Consider the following 19,468-nt stretch of genomic DNA (forward strand, 5'->3'; position numbering starts at 1 on the left):
AAACTTATATTGTTCATGTCTTTCTATATCATTGATTTACCATTTCTTTTGTAAAAAGATATAAGCAGGAATACTGAAGTCTAACTAAAATTATGATTTGTACTTTTTCTTTCAGTGTTTTTTTAATTTTTGATAGATATAAGATTGCTATGTCTCCTTCAATGAAATAACTCAATTATCCTTAAGAATTGTCTCTCTTATTGTATTTAATAGTATTTCATGCTCTGAAATCTTTGACCTTAATTCAGCTAACCTAGCCTTCTTTTAATTTTTTTCCAATAGTATCTTTTTAAAGTGGGTTTCTTATAAATGATGTACACATTTGGTCTTAATATATGAGACCAACTCTCAACTTCTTTCATTTGAGGTCCTTTAACTACTTTGCTGTTCAATACACACATGTATAGGCTGTATATCCAAACCCAATCTGTCTGGACTGCGGAGCTGACTCAGTGAGTCAAGCCACTGGCGCTCAAGCTCACACACAAAGGAGGACAGCAGCACCTACAACCCAGGGCTCCCGCAGCAACATGGAAGGCGGAGGCAGGGCCACCCAGTCTCAAGAGAATTTGTCTCAAACAAGTTGAAAGTGAGCCTGATACCAAAGACTGTCCTCTGAGCTCCAGAGTGCATCAGCATGTACTCACAAGATCTTTTTCCTTAATTCTCTCATCACTTGTTTTGCTTCTTGACTCTTTTGGATTATTTTTTATTTTATTTAACTCTTCTACTTGTATATAATCTAAACTTTGTTTTCGGTGTTTTTACTGCTTATTCCAAAGCTTACATTATTTACACAGTCAGACATGTTTATGCACTGTGTATTTAAGATATACTGGTTCACAGGCAGTCTATAAACTTTACGGAGATTTCCCTTCCATTATTTGTCTCAGTGAAATCACTTTCATATCTGTTCTAAGAAACTGTATTTCAGTTATCTTTAGAAAAAGTTTAAAATATGAAGAACATGTGTATACCCATATACCTACCATTTACTCTTCATTCTGCTTTTGTAGACCTGAGATTTCATCTGATATACCTTCTGTATCAAAAATCTCTTTTAAAAATCTCTTAGCATGTCTGCTAGTCACTTTTGGTCTGTAAAGGTCTGTAAAAATGGATGCACAGCTGTGCAGTAGCGGCACACATCAATTTCAATACTTGGAAGGCTGAGGCGGGTAGATCTCTCTGAGTTCCAGGACAGTCAGTACTACGTAGAGAGATCAGGTCTCAAAATAAATAAAAGTTAATAATAGAAACAATGAGAAGTACAGCATTTGTGCTAAAGAACTGTAGACTGACATTCTCCTTCATTGCTTTAAAGATGCTCTGCCTCCGACCTGCAAGAAAACTATGCAGTTATTGCTTTCTTATGTAAAGAGTTATTTCTCCTCTAAACATCTTTAATATCATTCTATTAGTAGTTTTTAGTTATTTATGATGGGCCTTAGCAAGATTTTCTTTGTTTCTTCTATCTAGAGTCTACTTCTTGATACCCTGAATTTATAGTTTTTGTGGTAGGTAACTTCCAAATAATCTCCCAATGATTTCTGCTTCATGGTACTTGAGTCTTTATGCCAAAACTCACTCCCTACATTTGGCTAAACTTACTGACTTGCTTTTATTAAAGTTTTTTAACTTTATTTTATATACATGTACGTCTATGCACCAAATGCATGAAGTATCCACAGGGGCCAGACCAGGACATCAGATTCCCTCAGAATGGCAATTCTGAACTTCCATGAGACTGTAGGTAAGGCTCCAACTTCTTTGAGTTGCCTGGTCATGCTGATTCATCACATCAATAGAATAAAACAGGATTCTATAACATGTTTTGAGACACAGTGGGTGGCTACTTTGGTTTCTTTAACAGAAAATTTCCTTCTACATCAACAAATTTCCCCCCCCCCCCCATTCTAATCTAGTTAGATTTTTATTTCTTTTTTCCTTTTGAGGCAGGGTCTTAATCTGTAGCCCAAACTGACCTGGACCTCACCACATAGCTGAGCCACCATGTACAGCTCAACTGGTTGATCACTCTCCAAACTCTGAAGCTCCTGATCTAAGATGGAATGTCATGGTCACCTAACAGAGACAATTTTACACACACACAGGCACACACAACACACACTATTCTACAAAAGAGACTGAGACATCATTCTTTGGAAGAAAATTTCCTATGGAGATAATCAAACACATAAAATAACTCAAAATTAATTATCTAAAAGTTCAGCACCGTGGTACACACCTTTAATTCCAGCATGAGACAGAGGATAAAGAGAGAGCAACATGGGCTACCTGGTGAGACTGCTTCCAAAAGAGGAAAAAATTAAAATAATAATGCTGCTGATAATGGATGAAAACAGGGATAGAAATAATTTGGAAAAATAATCATCTTTCTGGGGGATTCCAAAGAAAAGACTACTTGTTTTAGATTTTTGTGTTATACAAACATTTGGAAAAACCAAGTTCAATACTAACAGATAGAAATAAAATTTTACCAATAGCCTTCAAAATTATAATCCTTAAAATCTGACAGAATAAAAAAATGGAACAGATAATACAAATAAATAAAGTTTTACTTAAAAAAAAAAACAAGACTCTTTTCTGTACCAGCAAGTCTCATTTCTGCATTTTGTCCTTTCAGATTCCTCCTGGCACTTACCCTTTTCCAAGTAAGACCTTGGAGCCCACGGTGGGTCCTCTTCAGCATAAGGATCACTGTACTCAACCACAGCGGCTTCCTCCTCCTCATAATCTTCTGGAGGTGGCGGTGGAGGGGGGGACTCATCAAAGACCGGCTCGTCCACAGGGGGTGGTGGGGGTGGTGTATCTGAAACTAAGAATTTATCAAGCTGACAAACTATAAATTATGTAAAGTTCAATATTCATCTAAGCTTCTATATTCATTAAGTATAAATCCGGACTCAAAAATAATCATCTTTCAAGAATTGAATAAGAGAAATTTTCCCACCATTATGATATTTTAAATTGCCAAGCATGACTTCTCCCTCCCTTCGTTTGAGTGTTGGTGGATGCTGAATGGGGTTTGGTCAAAATACTTACTGTTAATTGGGCCTCCACAACCTTTAATCATCTTTCTAAAGAAATGAGTACTATATATTTGGCTTTTATATCCTAGTCAAGGAATTATCAGAGATATTAATAACTTGGATAGTCACAATCACCTAAGAAAGTAAAATGAGTTAAAGAAATAGTCAAATTTTTACAATCTACTACTTTGTTCTCAGTTTTCTGCATATATACTCAGACAGATTCCCATTCTAACCCAAACTGGCCTCAAGCTCACTGCCTGGCCCCAGTACTGGAATTATAGGGATTCTCCACACCAGCAGTCTAATTTTCAGTACACAGACTGTATCAAATTGAGGAGGAAAATCACTAACAACTTCGGATAACTTGAGTCAATAAAACATGTTGTTTGTAGAATTTAAACTAATTCAGGTTTAGTCATTATTTAAAATTTCTTGAGATTACATGTCCATATTATTAGAATCAGTCCCATCACATTGTAGCATGTAACAAAAAAAATCATCTTCAAATCCAGAGAACTCTTGAAATTCTTGATACATATTTGAACACAACAAAGCAAAATAAATTTACACTGACCAGCTACTCAGTTTTAATCATCAGCACTTACTCTTACTTATAAACTACCAAAACTGTACACATGAAATTCTCTGAAAAATCAGTCATACCAACACCATCCTGTGATAGTTCGGTGTTCCTCCGTTTTGTACTTACCTACTTTATAAAGACTGTCTCGTTAAAAAATCTTTACTCCTACTGGCTTAGGGCTTTATTTTCTTGATGGCGGGGTAGCCTTACCATGTAGCCTAGGTTGCCCTTGAACTTGTGTCTTATGTTTTAAGATTTTTAGGTTTTGGATTGGGGGGAGAGGGTCTTTTTAAATGTAAAACACAAATTCATGCTCCTAATATATCCTTTATTCAAATTTTCAAATTTAATGTTTTTCATATAACGGTGTGAAAACAGCAGTGAAATTTGTGTACATTTATAAGAGACTGAGTACACAGAAACAGAGATCCAAGGGACTTTCAGAAAAATCAGAGAAATTATGCTACAAATTATTCAAAATACCAACTCTGATCATTTTTATGTTCTTTATAACCCTCAGAGCCAGACTGTTTTTATTTGTGCAGTATGCCAGTTATTTAGCTGGAACTGTAAAATATATTCTTTACCTAATTTTTCCTTTAATTTACTTTTACATTTTTGTGATTCTAAGGCTCAATTCAAGATCCTTACACATCCTATGCAAACCCTCTAAACTACACCCCAAGCCAAGGTGTTGTTTTTAATCTTAATTTTGTGGAGGTGGAAAGAAGATTAATGTCCCTATAGCAATAGACGGAAAAGCACCTGAGTAATTCCCTTTGCCTATTACCTTAGAAGCTACACTATACTTATGAAATAAAATTTGTAGCTTTTAAGTAATGCTTCATCATCATTAGGTAAATACCACCCAAGAGCCTCATGTGAATAGGAATGAGTTTTGCACTAAGGAGAGGATGGTGGGCAAATGTCACCAAGAATATGGTGGACAGGTGTCACCAAAATGTGAACAATCAAGTTTTGATTTATAACTAAGTAGAGTGGAGCCTTAAGAAATTATAGTAGTGTGCAACAGAGATCAAACTCTTTATGTGGGCAGAAAGGGCTTCCTGAGACCTGAAGGATGAGTCAAGTTAATGTCTGGAGGTAGCAGGGCATGGGGAATAGACATTCAAGTTGGTTGTAAAGAATAAAAGTATTTTTTTTTCAAAGTACATAGACAAAGCAGGAAGAAAAGCTTCAGAGAATCATCCAAAGTTAGACAGGCGGAGGAAGCCTAAAAGGACTTGGCACAAAAGGTTTTGCTGAGTTTGGGCTCTACTCAATGGTGCTGTTGTGGTCTTGTACCCTGTAAAGATTTGTCATTTATATTGTTTTAATAAAATGCTCACTGGCCAGTAGCCAGGTAGGAAGTAAAGGCAGGGCACCCAGAATAGGATAATTCTGGGAAGAGGAAAGGCTCAGTCCGCAGTTGTCACCCCAACACAGAGGAATCAAGATGAGAATGCTTCATGTGGCTAACACAGACAAGAATTACAGGTTACTGTAAGATGTAAGAATTAGTTAATAAGAAAGCCTGAGCTAATAGGCCAACCAGTTTATAATCAATGTAGGCCTCCGTGTATTTCTTTAGGACTGAACAGCTGCAGGACCAGGTGGGACGAAAACCTCTGTCAACAAATGGCACCAACATGGACAACTATATCCACATAAAACCTGAGCGAGTTTGAGAAGGAATTCTAGACACACAAAGAACAGAGTTAAGCATAGCTTCTTGGTAGCAGCATTTTCTCGGATGGGCTCTGTTTGCTAGAGGCAAGTGCATCTTATTTAAGAGAGGCTTCCTGACTCAGCTTAAACTGCAAAAACCTTGCAGCCCTTTTAAACAGCTCTGCCACAAAATACTTAAATGGTGTTTATGAAAAGCCAACAGCATGCTTCTTGGTGGTGACAGGGACCTGGAAACTCCATAGAGTTATGACAATAAACATGGATCCTGCCAGTACCTCTGCCATGGAGCTAGATTCTCAGAAAGCTAATGGGGTGGAGCTAGTCGTCAAAGCCATGGCTTTAATCCTAGCCATATTGCTTAGCAATGACTCAATGTGGTCAGAAATGAGAGATCTATAGTAAGGATAGATTCAGACAAAGAAAACCTCTAAACAGATTACAGCGTATTTTAAAATATATGTAGGCTTAGGAGAGCAAAGAAAAAGAATAAAGTCTTTTTTTAAAAAAAAGAGAGTAGTTGGGTGTGGTGGAACACACCTTTAATCCCAGCACTTGGGAGGCAGAAGCAGGTGTATCTCTGTGAGTTCAAGGGCAGCCTGGTCTACAGAGTGAGTTCCAGGACAACTAAAGAAGCACAGAGAAACCCTGTCTCCAAAAACCAAAAATTAAAAACAAAAATAAAAGAAATAACGTTTAAAATAAAGCCACGTTAAGATAAAAAATACACAGAGAATCTGGATACTGTATATTATTATGTTGTCTTTGAATTGTTTGATGGCTGAGGTAAAAGCAACAGCAGCTAAAAGACATTTGATTGTAAATGCTGCAGGATCAATCCAACATATCTATTTTGAAAATGCCTTGACTTCAAATTTTAAACAAAAAGATATGTTATTCTAGAGAAGAGGTTTTGCTTTTGTTTCCACAGGAAATCAGAGCCTGTGGATTCATTCTGGGTTAAGAAAAATCAGGTTTGATCAAGGAAGACCCCCCTGAGAAATCTCCAATAGGAGCAGACAGCCCAGATAATCCAACATTTCAGAGGACCTCTACTGGAGTTTCCTCTGACACATCTAGAAGCCTCAAGACTGCTGGCTGAGATGATCAAGCTTCACAGAATATTCCAGTCAGGACTTGATCATAATCCTAAATTTCTTTAGGACCCCATAAGATTATCAGTGCCCCTGATCAGCAGGAAGTAGCCTGGAAAACTCACCCACATTCCCCAAAACTGGATTATGGATGTTTGTCTTTGTTTAGAGTGTTGGTTACAAATTGTTATGGATAATAGTCAGGAAGAAAGCTAAACAAAAGAGATTAGATTCAGAGTTCTTATTTTAAAAAGAAAAAAGTATGTGGGGGGTGGAAGAAGTGCCATGGGACAATGGTCTTGTACCCTGTAAAGATTTGTCACTTGTATTGTTTTAATAAAACACTGATTGGCCAGTGGATAGGCAGGAAGTACAGGCAGGGCAACAAGGCAGGAAGTGTAGGCAGGCAGTGAGAACAGGAGAATTCTGGGAAGAGGAAAGGCTCAGTCTGCAGTCGTCACCCAGATGCAGAGGATGCAAGATGAGACTGTTTCACTGATAAAGGTACCAAGCCACATGGCTAACACAGATTAGAACAATGGGTTAATGTAAGATGTAAGAATTAGTTAATAAGAATCCTGAGCTAAGAGGCTAACAGTTTATGATTAATGCAGACCTCTATGTGTTTCTTTGGGACTAAACAGCTGTAGGACCAGGAAGGATAGAAACCTCTGTCAACAGGGTGTCATATGAGAATTCTAAAAAATAATAATAACAGGGGTATATTTGTACATTTTATCAGTGTAAGTAGTTTAATATATTAAATAATAAATATTGCAAGTGATCCCAGACTCTTCCAAATACTAAATTTAATGCAAAAAATAATATCAGTTCCACAGACTATCTTTAAAATAATGCCTAGAAAGTCTTAAGATGATTCTAAAACAAAGATATACATCTTTCCTAGGTGCATGTTTTAAAAAAATAACATTTCTTTGAATGCATAAGCCCTGCCACAACTGTTGAGCCAATCCCAGTATTCCCTCATACACAGGGAAAAATGCTTTTAAAATACTAATGGTGGTGCTATAACAATGTTTTACAATTGTCCATTCAAGTGGCAAGTCTTAAACACTTATGTACAAATAACATTAAAACACTACTTCTACTCATGAAATATTTGATGTTTCTACAAACCTGACAACTTTCACTAATTACTTGTCAAAGTTAATGACTAGTTTCATGATCCTACTTAACTTTCAAGTCCAACTTTTGAAGGAAAAAAAGGAAATATTCTGATAGATTATTAATCTTCAAAGCCAGTTTCAAAATCTGAATGTTCATCATGTCAGTTGATTCAAAAACAAACAAGCAAACAAACAAACCAAGTTTCCACTCACTATTCAACTGACGGTCTTCTTTACTCAAGGACTTTAAACTTATTTGTGATGCGGGGGGCCACGCTGACTGGGATGACAATGCCACTAAACTGTAAAGTCCTCCGAATTGGGAACTCCAAAATCTAATCAGTCTGCTACTTCCAGAAATTTTAAATGCAGGATCTTCCAACCTACATTTAACCTCAAAGCCTGGCAAAGGATAATAATATGGCTGTACCTGGCACACACTAGACCTACTGACCATTGCTGTTCTAACATTTCTCCTGAAGCCAGCATAAGTCACACACAAGCCAAAAGAACAGCAGGTTGAAAAGGCATAATTTTAAAACATAAAAAAAAAATACTTGGACATACATGAAAATGCTCTTAAATTTAAGAAAACATATTTAAAATTACAATGCATTAAAGTTCACAGATATTCATAAAGTGCCTTCTAATAAACAGAAATAATAAACTATTTTTAGACATCAGCAAATAGGACAACAAAGGCACCTGACAAATTCAACCCTTGGGCCCTATCCCAGGCTAGTTTTCTGTCAACTTGGCACAGATGGTTATTTTGGAAGAGGGAACATCAATAGAGAAAATGTTCCCACCAGACTGGACTGGGACAAGTCTGTGATACATTTTCTTCATTTATGATTGATGTGGGAGGCCCAGCTGAGTGTGGGTGATGGTCAGGAGTACTCTAGGAAAGCAGGCTGAGCAAGCCATGAAGAGCAGGCATCTGCATCAGCTCCTGCCTCCAAGTTCCTGCTCTGCTTGGTTCCCTGAGGTTCTTCAGTGATGGGCTGACAGCTGGAAGTAAAAACAAAATAAACCCTTTCCTCCCCAAGTTGCTTTTGCTCATGGCGTTTTATCACAGCAACAGAAACCCTGACTTAGATGAGCACTGAGACTAGACTACTACAACCAGTTAATACAGACATAAAATACAAAGTGGGGGAGACAAAGTGCCAGCCAGACACTTTTTCAGTGCCAGAGACACAGGCAGCAAACAAAGTGATCAAAGCCCTGCTTCAATAGACCCTGCATTATTAAATGCCTACTTCCAGAGAGTCCTAGCAAGAGATTATAATTACTTCTAGTCCAGGAACTGTATCATCCTTTATATGAAAGGTGTGCAGTGGACAACTACAGCCTGATGACATATCTTAATATATTAATATAGATTTTGACCCTTGAACAAAAGCACAGATTGTACCTCCTCTCCCCACAATCACCATAAGTCAGAAATACCTGTAACTTCTGACTCTCCAGAAACCTGTTAATAGCCTGCTACTGACAGGAAGCCTTGCTAAGTAGTCAATTAACACTTACTCTGTCAAACATATTATATACAGTAAAAAATTATGAGAGATCACAATTAATCACTCTCAACACCCAGTGGTAGAAATTAGTCCTAGGGCCTTTGCACATAAGGCAAGTGCTCTACCAACCCTGCTGCACCCCACCCTCAGGAGAACACTTTTTACCTTAATAGACTATTTACCGGGAATGCAAGGATAATTAGCCTCTCTATTCTAAGCAAATCTGCAACATGAGTTCACAACAGTGCTGGAAGATAACAAAATGTCAGAGAAAAAAGCAACACAGGCTAATCTTGGGCAGCTACCATCCCAACAATACTACATTGGCACATGTGCTTACATCTCCACTACAGAAGAAGTCGCGTGTGACCTGTCAATGTCTTTATGCCTGACTTTGATAAATGACATAATCAGATGTTTGATACAATGTTTTTATGCTTGACTTTGATTTTAACTTTTTAGAATAGATTTATGGGTATTTTCTGGATGTTATTATTAAAATTTGTGTTGTAGCTGTGCAAAATAGTCTTATCTGTCTGTCCTTTACTATCAAACAACTCAAACCCATTTTATTCAAGGATCAACTGTAACTCCTCTAAGTTTAGATTACATGACATCATTCAACCTTAGGCTAATTTGGCTCCTTAATCACCTATCACAGAGACTGTTAATTTCTTTCTGTAACAACCATTCATCACCAAATGTTAACACAGGCCTCCCAATTTAGAAATAAAGTCTCCTGAGCTGCTTTAATGCTTCCCAAAAAGACTTGAAATACCAATAAAACTAGTTTCTATGACAATGCATGATGATTCAACAGCAGATCACAAACCAAAGTTCATTGCCAATCTATGCTTTTTGGGAGACAAACTGACAGACTGATCTTCTATGCCCTACTGAGGTGTGGTCCTTTTTTATATTTGAAATAGGAGTTAGTTATATAATCAGGCTACCTATAACACATCTCTAGTAATAGCTATCTAGCCTATCACTTTGTCTAGGCAACTGAGAAAAAAAGCAGGATATTTATTTGGCAATTAGAATATCTCCTTGTGCAGTTTTTCTCTCTTTCACTTATACTACTATATGTGTATTTGTTTTACCTTTAAAACTTTGTGGGTATCAGCAGTGGTATTTTAGTTATGGTTCTGGGGACCAAATCTGGAATCTCATGTAAGCTAAGCATGTGCTCTGAGCTATAAAAGTTATTTGAAAGCACAGAAATTTACCATCATTGTCTTTTAATTTTCCTTTTAATTATGTGCAGAAGTGTGAAGTGCATGTGAGTGCAGCACCTGCAGAGGCAGAAGTGTGGGGAAGTGTGAAGTGCATGTGAGTGCAGCACCTGCAGAGGCAGAAGTGTGGGATGCTCCTGGAGTTGGCGTCCAAGGTCCCCTGCGAGAGCAGAGCACACTCTTAGCCACTGAGCTCTCTCTCTGGCCCACCTCTATTATGTTATCACCACCACTAGCCAGTCTTACAATGACTATCCAAATGCATGGAGCACTGTGAATGACTATCAGTCAGTCATATGTAAATTACATTCTTGCCTATAATCTGAACTACAGCATAAAGAAGACATAAACTTACTATTTTCTTGGACTCTGGCCACAAATCCCATTAAAGGTAACTGAGGAGTTACCTGTAGGATGGAAGGAGGAGGAGGAGCAAGAGATACTGCAAAAACAAAAAAGGTGTGGAGGATAAGGGGTAAGGGCAAGTTATATTAAAAGGAAAGGATAATACAATAAAACACATAAAGGAGGAAAGCCACTTTTCACAAACATTTGTCTACCTTACGGATCCACTTTTGAGGGTAACTATATATAAACAAAATAACACACTAGAGAGTTTTAGTGAGCCTTAGAACTACAACAAGCACCATTTAACATGCACGTATCTGTTCTATGTAATGGGAACCAATCCTCTTTGCAAATACTGTCTCTGCTGATTACCATGAACAACTGGTTGCTTTTCTAAATTGTCAGTATAGCATAAAAAAATGACATCCCAACAACCTAAATAGGCTTTTTATTACTTCGGTAACAAAAACAAGCATTAATTGGATCTTTATTTAGTTAAACAAGTATGGCCTGAGTTCTTGCTAGGAGGCAAGGACTATGCTAGTCTGGCTATTAGAGCCTTACACTGAGAGTCAGATGCTCGTACTGCAAGTTTTCATAACTCCAACTCATTATATTTCCTCCTTAGTCCTACAAGAAACACAAGTCTCCCAGGGTGTGTGCCTCCATCTCAAATGCCTGGCACAATTTAGGAAGCCTTCAACGGATATTTAAGTATGAACAAATAAAGCAGATACCAAAATAATTTTTAGAAGGTTAACTCTATAGTTACAGTTCTCTTCAGAAAGCATATATACTATGGTAGCCATATTCTTAATGGAATTAATTTCCTAGGAGACAGTGCTGGCCACAAGGAGGAAGGCAACAAAGAACAGATCTCTGAGCAAGTACTTGAAGAAAAGATGTATGCTAAGCAGGCAGAACTTAAGAAAGACAATCAAGGTTAAGGAACCAAGTTATGACAAAGGCTTAGAGGCATAAAACAGCATGAGCAGAGTTCACAGAACCAAAAATGTTCCCTCTATATGGCTACTAGAAGATATGTTTAAAAATTTAAACCAGGCAGTGGTGGCACATGTGTGTAATCCCAGCACTCTGGAGGCAGAGGTATGCAGATCTCTGAGTTCAAGGCCAGCCTAGTCTACAGAGCAAGTTCCAGGACACCCAGGGCTGTTACACAGAGAAAACATGTCTCAAAAAGGCAAATAAACAGACAAACAGGGCTGCAAAATTGGCTCAGCTATTAAGAGCACTTGTTGCCTCTTGCAGAGGACCTGAGTTTGGTTCCCAACACCCACATGGTGGCTCACAACCATCTGTAACTCTAGTTCCATGAATCCACACACCTCTATGACCTCCACAGATACCCAACATGGATGTGGTGCATATACATTCATGCAGGCAAAACACTGAGACATAAAACAAAAATAAATATTTGATGAAAGTAGCAGAAAGGTGAGTATGCGGGCACGAAAAAGAGTTTGTACATGAAGGGCTTGGTGTAAAGAGACTGATTTTTTTTTTAAGTCACTGTGCTTCAAATGCTTGATGTTACATTTTCTGTGTTTAGACACCATGACCATTAGATACTCTAGATCTAATCCATAAATATGAGAAACATAATACAATCCTATTTCACATAGTAGAAGCACAGATTTTATTTCAAAAGCTTAATCGAGCCCTGGAAACAGCAAATCAAGGCAAATTCTAGAAACAAAAGAAAAACTTTGTTACATGTAGATAAACCACTATATTATAACTAATGATTTAACTAGCATACAAGGACAGCAAAAACACAAAGGGTTTTTGTTATATATATATATATATATATATATATATATATATATATATAGAGAGAGAGAGAGAGAGAGAGAGAGAGAGAGAGAGAGAGAGAGAGTTTTAGCTTCGTGGTTAAAGTTAAAGAAGCTATTAACTCGCTAACCATGGCAGTTAAGTATGGGAAAAGCACAGGGTGGTGATTGTAGACAGACTAGAAGAGATGAAAGCAAAATAAATGGGATGCATAAGCATAAAAATGAGAGGCAACAGGAAAATATGGGTGGGAAATATTAAAACTCAAGAAGTATAAAGTTAGTAGCTAACAGTAAAGTGGTAATGGCTGACGTGCACAGACAGGCAAGAACATGTAAAATACACAGAGAAAAGCTAAGGGACCATTTTTTTAAGAGTGTCTAGATGTAGGAAACGAGCATAACATCCATAAACTGGTCTCTCTTCAAAAGGTGACTTGGGTTTTAGATTTTTCCCTAAAAACCACACTTCTTGGCAGTGAATCCCTCACTGTGAAGACTGAGGTTGTGGTGGCACCTCTGCATGCTGCTAAGAGGCAGCAGTACATTGCACAGGACATCAGGAAAGGAGCCCACTGCTTGGACATACACGTTCTGTAACACTGAACACCCTATTCTGAAAGCAGAAACACCAAGCTTGCTTGCTTCCTTCTTCCTTCCTTCCTTCCTCTCAAACAGAAAAGTGGGAATCTCTCTACTCACTTATTTACCCACTAAATAAAGGCAGTAACTTTTGTACTTGGCAAAAAGAAAAAAATACATGCATAATTTAAACAACAGTCTTTATGGACAAACTGAGCTTATTACATTTTAAAGATGAATATGCCTTCTTTTCTCAGGAAAATTTAAAAAACTCATTGTTATGGTTTGAAAGAAAATGACCCCTATAAGGAGTGGCACTATTAGGAGGTGTAGCCTTGTTGGAGTAGGTGTGGCCTTAATGGAGGAAGTGTGTCAGTGTGTGTTGGGGGGGGGGGGTGAGGCCTCCTATGCTCAAGCTTTACCCAGTATGACACAGTTCACTTCCTGTTGATTGTGGATCAAGATGTAGAACTCTTAGCTCCTTCTCCAGTAATGTCCATGTCTGCTTCCACACTGCCATGTCCTGACATGAAGATAATAGACTAAACCTCTGAGACTATAAGTGGACCCCAATTAAATGTTTTTCTTTATAAGAGTTGCCATGGTCATGGTGTCTCTTCACAATAGAAACCCTAAGATGCTCATCTAACCAGATTTTAGTTATACCTGGTTCTGTATATTCCTGTGAACAGAAAAAAGCAAAAAGCAGAAGTTGCAGTAAAACTTAGTAATAGAATATGTGCTTCCTATGTGAAAGGCTTTAAATTTCATTCTCGGCAACAACAACAAAAGAATGGGAAGTAACTTTACAAACTTGTACATTCCCATTATTTACCTAAGATATTTCCTCATTTAAGACCTTTACTCTAGAACCACTTGAAAGATCTCTGAATTTAGAATAAGTTATATTACTTTTATTAAAATACAATGTTGGTAGGCTGGAGAGATGGCTCAGTGGTTGACAGCATTAAGAGGAATGCTGTCAGATTTATACTCCACAAAACCCTACTGCCTTGTCAAACTTCATTCTTTGGAAGCATACATCTATGGCAAAGTTCTGACTACAAAATATGGGTTCATAAAAAATAAACATCATTTTGTTCACTAAATAATTCACTAAGTATTACATCTTACAAAAGAGCTGTCAAATAAAAAACATACTTGGGTTGAGTGCAGAAAAATGATAGAACCCTTGCCTGGCATGTTCAAGGATCATGGTGCAAAAGCCAGAAACTTCTCCCACCAAAAGGACATAATACAACTTTTTTTTAAAGAAGGTTTTAAAAACAGATTAATTATAGCTAATGTTAATTAGTTATAATTAACTAATTAATTATAGCACAGAGCTATAATTGTCTTCTTTAAAGTTACCAAATTCCAATAGAAGAAAGGCAGAACTTAGAGTACAGAAAATACTGACAGCTGAGGGGACTCTCATGATCCAAACAATTCCAGTTCACCTTATTAATACTTAGATTAAAATTATTCTCTAAAGATTTAATTCTACTTTAAAATATATTTTGGCATATATGAATCTGACTTATAAAGTATTACTGAAATATGAAATCTTTAGTCCATTGGAAACATAAGGCAAGAGTAGAGTACTTGGCTAACAAATGCAAAGCCACATGAAACAGATGTTTAAATACCTAAGAGTTCTCATAGGAGTACTGAGTACATACACACAGCATGAAATATTCCTTCATAGTCTTACTAAGTACCTTGTACAGCTGGTATCAAAATTATAACAGTGAAACCTCTCCCAAATTCATTATGGATCTAACCCATTTTAGATTAACATTGTTTCAAACTGTTACATTAAGTAATAAAGGTACAAGGAACTGTAAGCAGTAATTTCCAGATACCCAAGAGAGCTAGCCCCTCTTCTAGAAAACTATTAAGCAGACTATATCTAATAAACTAAAATTCAAGGACTGGGGAAAAAAGAATCATTTAATGGTCAAGCATGGGCCACACACACACACTCAGCAGGCTGAGGCAGGAGGATTGGTAAAACCACAAGTTCAAAACCAGTCTAAATAAAATATTTTTTTTAAAGTGGGGGCAGTGGTGGCTCATGCCTTGAATCCCAGCCCTTGGAAGGTAGAAGCAGGTGAACCAGGACAGTCAAGGCTACACAACAAAAAACTGTCTCAAAAAAACCTAAAAAAAAGAAAAAATAAAGGAAGGAAGGAAGGAAGGAAGGAAGGAAGGAAGGAAGGAAGGAAGGAAGGAAGGAAGGAAGGAAGGAAGAAAAAAAGAATAAACACAGCCTTAAACTCTAAGCATGAAAGGAGAAATACATTTCAATCAAGGCAATTTGGAGGATTCACCCTGCATTTTGCACTAGGTTACCTACAAATACAGCATTCCATAAATAAGAGGAGCCCAGAAGAGTGAAGAAACTTAGATAAAGAAGCAAGGTTTCATTTAATATTCAACAATATTTTTAAACAATTTTCTCAGGACAGTCCTGCATAAACACTAACAAGGATCCCACCACTAGTGTATCCTATATTGTAACAGAGACTTCCCCTTCCTCCTTTTTCTCCTCTAGCAGAAAACAGAGAAGCCCTAGCAGGTGAAGACCAAATAAACCTTTTACTCTGAAGTCAGGTAGGACAGGACAATAGATAAATCATGAAATACAGAATAAAAGAGAAAGAAAGAAAGAAAGAAAGAAAGAAAGAAAGAGAGAGAGAGAGAGAGAGAGAGAGAGAGAGAGGGAGGGAGGGAGGGAGGGAGGGCAGTGGAGGGAGGAGTGGACGGGAGGTGAGGTTGTTAGTTATGGCTTTCTACTCCCGCCCTCACTAAATCCCTCAACCCGCAAGCCATAAATCCATCAAAGAAATAAATAAAAAGAGAGAGAGAAAGACAAAAAACATTAAGTTCAAGTCTATCTTGACCAATACCTTGCCTTGGTTTTATATACAAAATACATATGTAAATATCACATTCTTGGGCTGGAGAGATTGCTCAGCAGTTAAGTGCACTACTGTTCTTCCTGAGGACCCACATCCAATTCCCAGCACCTACATGGCAGCTTACAACCATCTATAGCTCCAATTTCGGGGGATACAATTTTCTCTTCTGGTTTCTGTGGACATTAGGCAAATACATAGTACAAAAACAAATGTACTTGCAAACAAAACATTCATATACACATAAAATTTTAAAAACTTAAAAGCATTTAAATATTATAAACAATCTTATTTTCCATATGTAAATCAAGTGAGATAATAAAAGGAGCAGCTACAGTGGATTAATTTCTGCTCCGTAAATTCAAGGCTTATGAGAGATGGCATGATCTGTTCTCAAAATCAGAGGAACTCATAGAGGCTTTATTACCTCTTAGCAAAATTAAAAACAAAACAGTAAGTTGACATAATACATTCATGGTCAAGGTGCCTAAAATTTTTGTGAATTTTCTAGGAAATGAACAAAATGCTGATTATTGTAGTGTGCAAGTGTAAGTGTGCAAGGTTAGCTTTCTGTATATATGATTCAATTATTTATTTCAATTGTTATATTTGGACCAATTTCTCCAAGTCCCTCCTACCCATCTGGGTATTTAATGATAATTGAGTTAAGACAGTTTGACTGTCTAATGTAAAATACCTTCATGTATACCCAATTTCATTTGTAATTCATAAAGCAATGATGTCTTATTAAACAAAAAGAAAATACTGTTCTCATACATACTCCACTTGAGACAGGATCTCAATTCTACAAGCCTAGGCTGCCAACTCTCCCTGCCTCTACCCCATGAGTTCTGAAATAAAAGTAAGCACTTGCATGTCTAACACAATGGTAGTTTTTAAAAGCAAATTACTATACACTGAAAATGACTCCATTCAGAGAGAGAATAAAAGGAACTCCTTAGCTTTACACCAAGTTATACAATGACTGCTTAGAAACAATATTATTAAGAACTTAGTATTCATTCATTCATCTATCCATTTAATAAGTGTTTTAATAGTTTATTTATTTTTATTTTATGTACATTGGTGTTTTCCTGCATGTATGTCTGTGTGATGATGTCAAATACCCTGGAAGCACCATGTAGGTGCTGGGAACTGAGACCAGGTCCTCGGGAAGAGCCACCAGTGCTCTTAACTGCTGAGCCGTCTCTCCAGTTCCTCAACAATAATCTCAAGTACCTATTTCATATGGGATAACTATCTACTATATATGGGTTAATTATGTGTAACTGAAGAGGTTTTTCTTTTTTGTCTTTTGGCTTTGGTCTTTTTTTTGGCACAACACGAAAGAAATGTAAAGAAATGGCAAAAGAAGAGTCTAACCTGGATTCTGGTTATAAAAAGGCCCTCCATTCATCTGACTCTGAAGGCTTGCCTGTGAAGTTATAGAAGGAGGCCGTCTATAGGGCAATGAGCCCCCGATTGTTGGTGGCGTATGGCGAGAGGCAGGCCTATTCATGCTGTAGAACTGAACAGGATGACCTGGGAAAGGAACAGAACACAGACACATCATTAAAAGACGCTTATCTCAGATAATGAAATACTTTGAGCCAAGCAAACTAATATAATATATTATAAATATAAATAATTACTATTTATATTATTATTATTTATATTGGTCTGTTTATACTTATATTATTATTTATATTAGTCTGTTTTTAAGTAATTATTTAAGTAATCTAGTCTGCAGTAGTCTGTTACAGCACACAAAACATATAGGTTCCCCTTCCTCTCCAAAAAAAAATTATTTAAAGCAGCCACTAAACACTGGAGACTAAACAAAAAATCACGTTCTGGAAAAGAAAAAAGAAAAATATTTGATACAATCTTACTCTAAAACAGTGGTGGAGATAAGTTAGCAAGGAAAGTTGTTTAAAAGGAAACAAAATATTTCAACAAAATACTTGATGCTGTAACTCCAAGTCAAACCCATCTTCATACAACACAAAATATTCATTTTCCTAAAGCTAGAGCATATCTTAAATTTGTTTATAAAATCTAAATCAAAATTTGCATCCTCACCCCAGAAACCTACCCATGTTTATTACTCATTTGAACCTCTTTCACTTCCTCAGAATTATTCACTGCTAACATCAACTGGAAATGTCCTTTCATAATCCAGCCAGTTTCCTAATAATGCAAACCCCAAATTTTACCTTTCCTTTGCCCTCACTTGCTCTCCACTAGCCAAGGCCCTCATTAACAGAGCATTAGAAGGAACCCATGAAGGAACACAGTCCTGCAGGCACCAAGGCATGGAAAGGAGAAAGGGGTAACAGGGAGACAGAGGAGGGAGGACATGCTATGCGATGAGGAAGAGAGGAGAAGAAATAAAGGCCATTTTACTAACACTCGGCAAAGATCGTCACACACAAAATGCACCACCATAGGAATTTTTATAAAGTTGGATCCAGTCTAAAATTTCATCTGTCTTAAGTCTACAGGGCACTATTTAGCTAGAGAAATGGCATAGCAGTTAAGAGCACTTGCAGCCGCAGAGGACCTGGGTTTGGTTCCCAACGCCTACCCAGCAGCTCAGCGTCCCGTGCCATTAACTACAGCTGCAGAGGATCTAACGTCTTCTGCTGACGTCCTTTGGTACTAGGCAGGCATGTGGCGCACATACATACATTCTGGTCAAACATTCATCCACATAAAAAAAATATAAAAAACAAACTTTTGTTTTGTTTTGTTTTTAAAGACAGGGTTTAGCCCTGGCTGTCTCTCTGCAGACCAGGCTGGCTTCAAACTCAGAGATCCACTGGCATCTGCCTCCACAGTGCTAGGATTAAAGGCATGCGCCACTACCCCCACAGACTTTTAAGAAAAACAATTTTAAAGACATCTATTTATATCAACTAAAATTAGAATTTTTGGCACCCCACCCCCAAAAAGACACAATGAAAAGATACCCAGCCTCAGCATTCACTAGAGATATGCAAATTAAAACTGCATGGAAAACCACTGAAGTTTAAACAAAAAAAAAAAAAGTACAGTTACTTGGGAAACAAGTTGGTAGTTTCTTTAAAAGTTAAATATTCCAAGCATGTGGTACATGTCTTTGATCCCGCCATTGAGTCAAGCAGACATCTGAGTTCCAGGCCAGTTAGGGTTACACAGTGAGATCCTATCTCAAAAATAAAATAAATAGATTACACATTCCCTTTATAATACAACCTAACAATCCTATTCCCTAGGTATTTACCAAGATGATATTACCTAAACTCACCAGAAACCTGTACATGAATGTTTGTGGCAGAGTTATTCATAATCCCTCAAAATAAAAACTATCCAAATGTCCTTCAACTTAGAAAGGCACATACTTTAACACATCATACAGAAGAGCACTGCCAACAGTAAGAAGGAACATAAAACACCTCAGCAGAGCTCCTAGCCATAACACCAAACAACTTACATACAGTCCACGACTTCCATTTATCTG

The 19,468-nt window shown here is 37.3% G+C and overlaps 2 protein-coding genes across 5 annotated transcripts in view; one reads left to right on the forward strand and one right to left on the reverse strand.

Moving 5' to 3' along the window:
- Window positions 1-2,789, forward strand: part of Raph1 (Ras association (RalGDS/AF-6) and pleckstrin homology domains 1) — a 109,220-nt gene extending 106,431 nt beyond the window's left edge. The window contains exons 15-16 of the mRNA XM_038338901.1: window positions 1,683-1,753; window positions 2,648-2,789. Coding sequence (XP_038194829.1) covers window positions 1,683-1,745 — 63 coding nt within the window. The 3' untranslated portion in view covers window positions 1,746-1,753; window positions 2,648-2,789. The remainder of the gene's footprint in view (window positions 1-1,682; window positions 1,754-2,647) is intronic.
- The window catches only part of Abi2 (abl interactor 2), a 102,579-nt gene that overhangs the window by 7,681 nt on the left and 75,430 nt on the right, over window positions 1-19,468 (reverse strand). For 2 of the 4 annotated variants that reach the window (XM_038338904.1, XM_038338902.1), the window contains exons 7-9: window positions 17,350-17,508; window positions 10,660-10,746; window positions 2,666-2,839 (exon numbers count right to left, since the gene is read on the reverse strand). In XM_038338904.1, coding sequence (XP_038194832.1) covers window positions 2,666-2,839; window positions 10,660-10,746; window positions 17,350-17,508 — 420 coding nt within the window. The remainder of the gene's footprint in view (window positions 1-2,665; window positions 2,840-10,659; window positions 10,747-17,349; window positions 17,509-19,468) is intronic. The other 2 variants (XM_042055507.1, XM_038338903.1) reach the window with 1 other exon arrangement.

This window comes from Arvicola amphibius, chromosome 8 (assembly GCF_903992535.2).
Source record: "Arvicola amphibius chromosome 8, mArvAmp1.2, whole genome shotgun sequence".
Lineage (NCBI taxonomy): Eukaryota > Metazoa > Chordata > Mammalia > Rodentia > Cricetidae > Arvicola > Arvicola amphibius.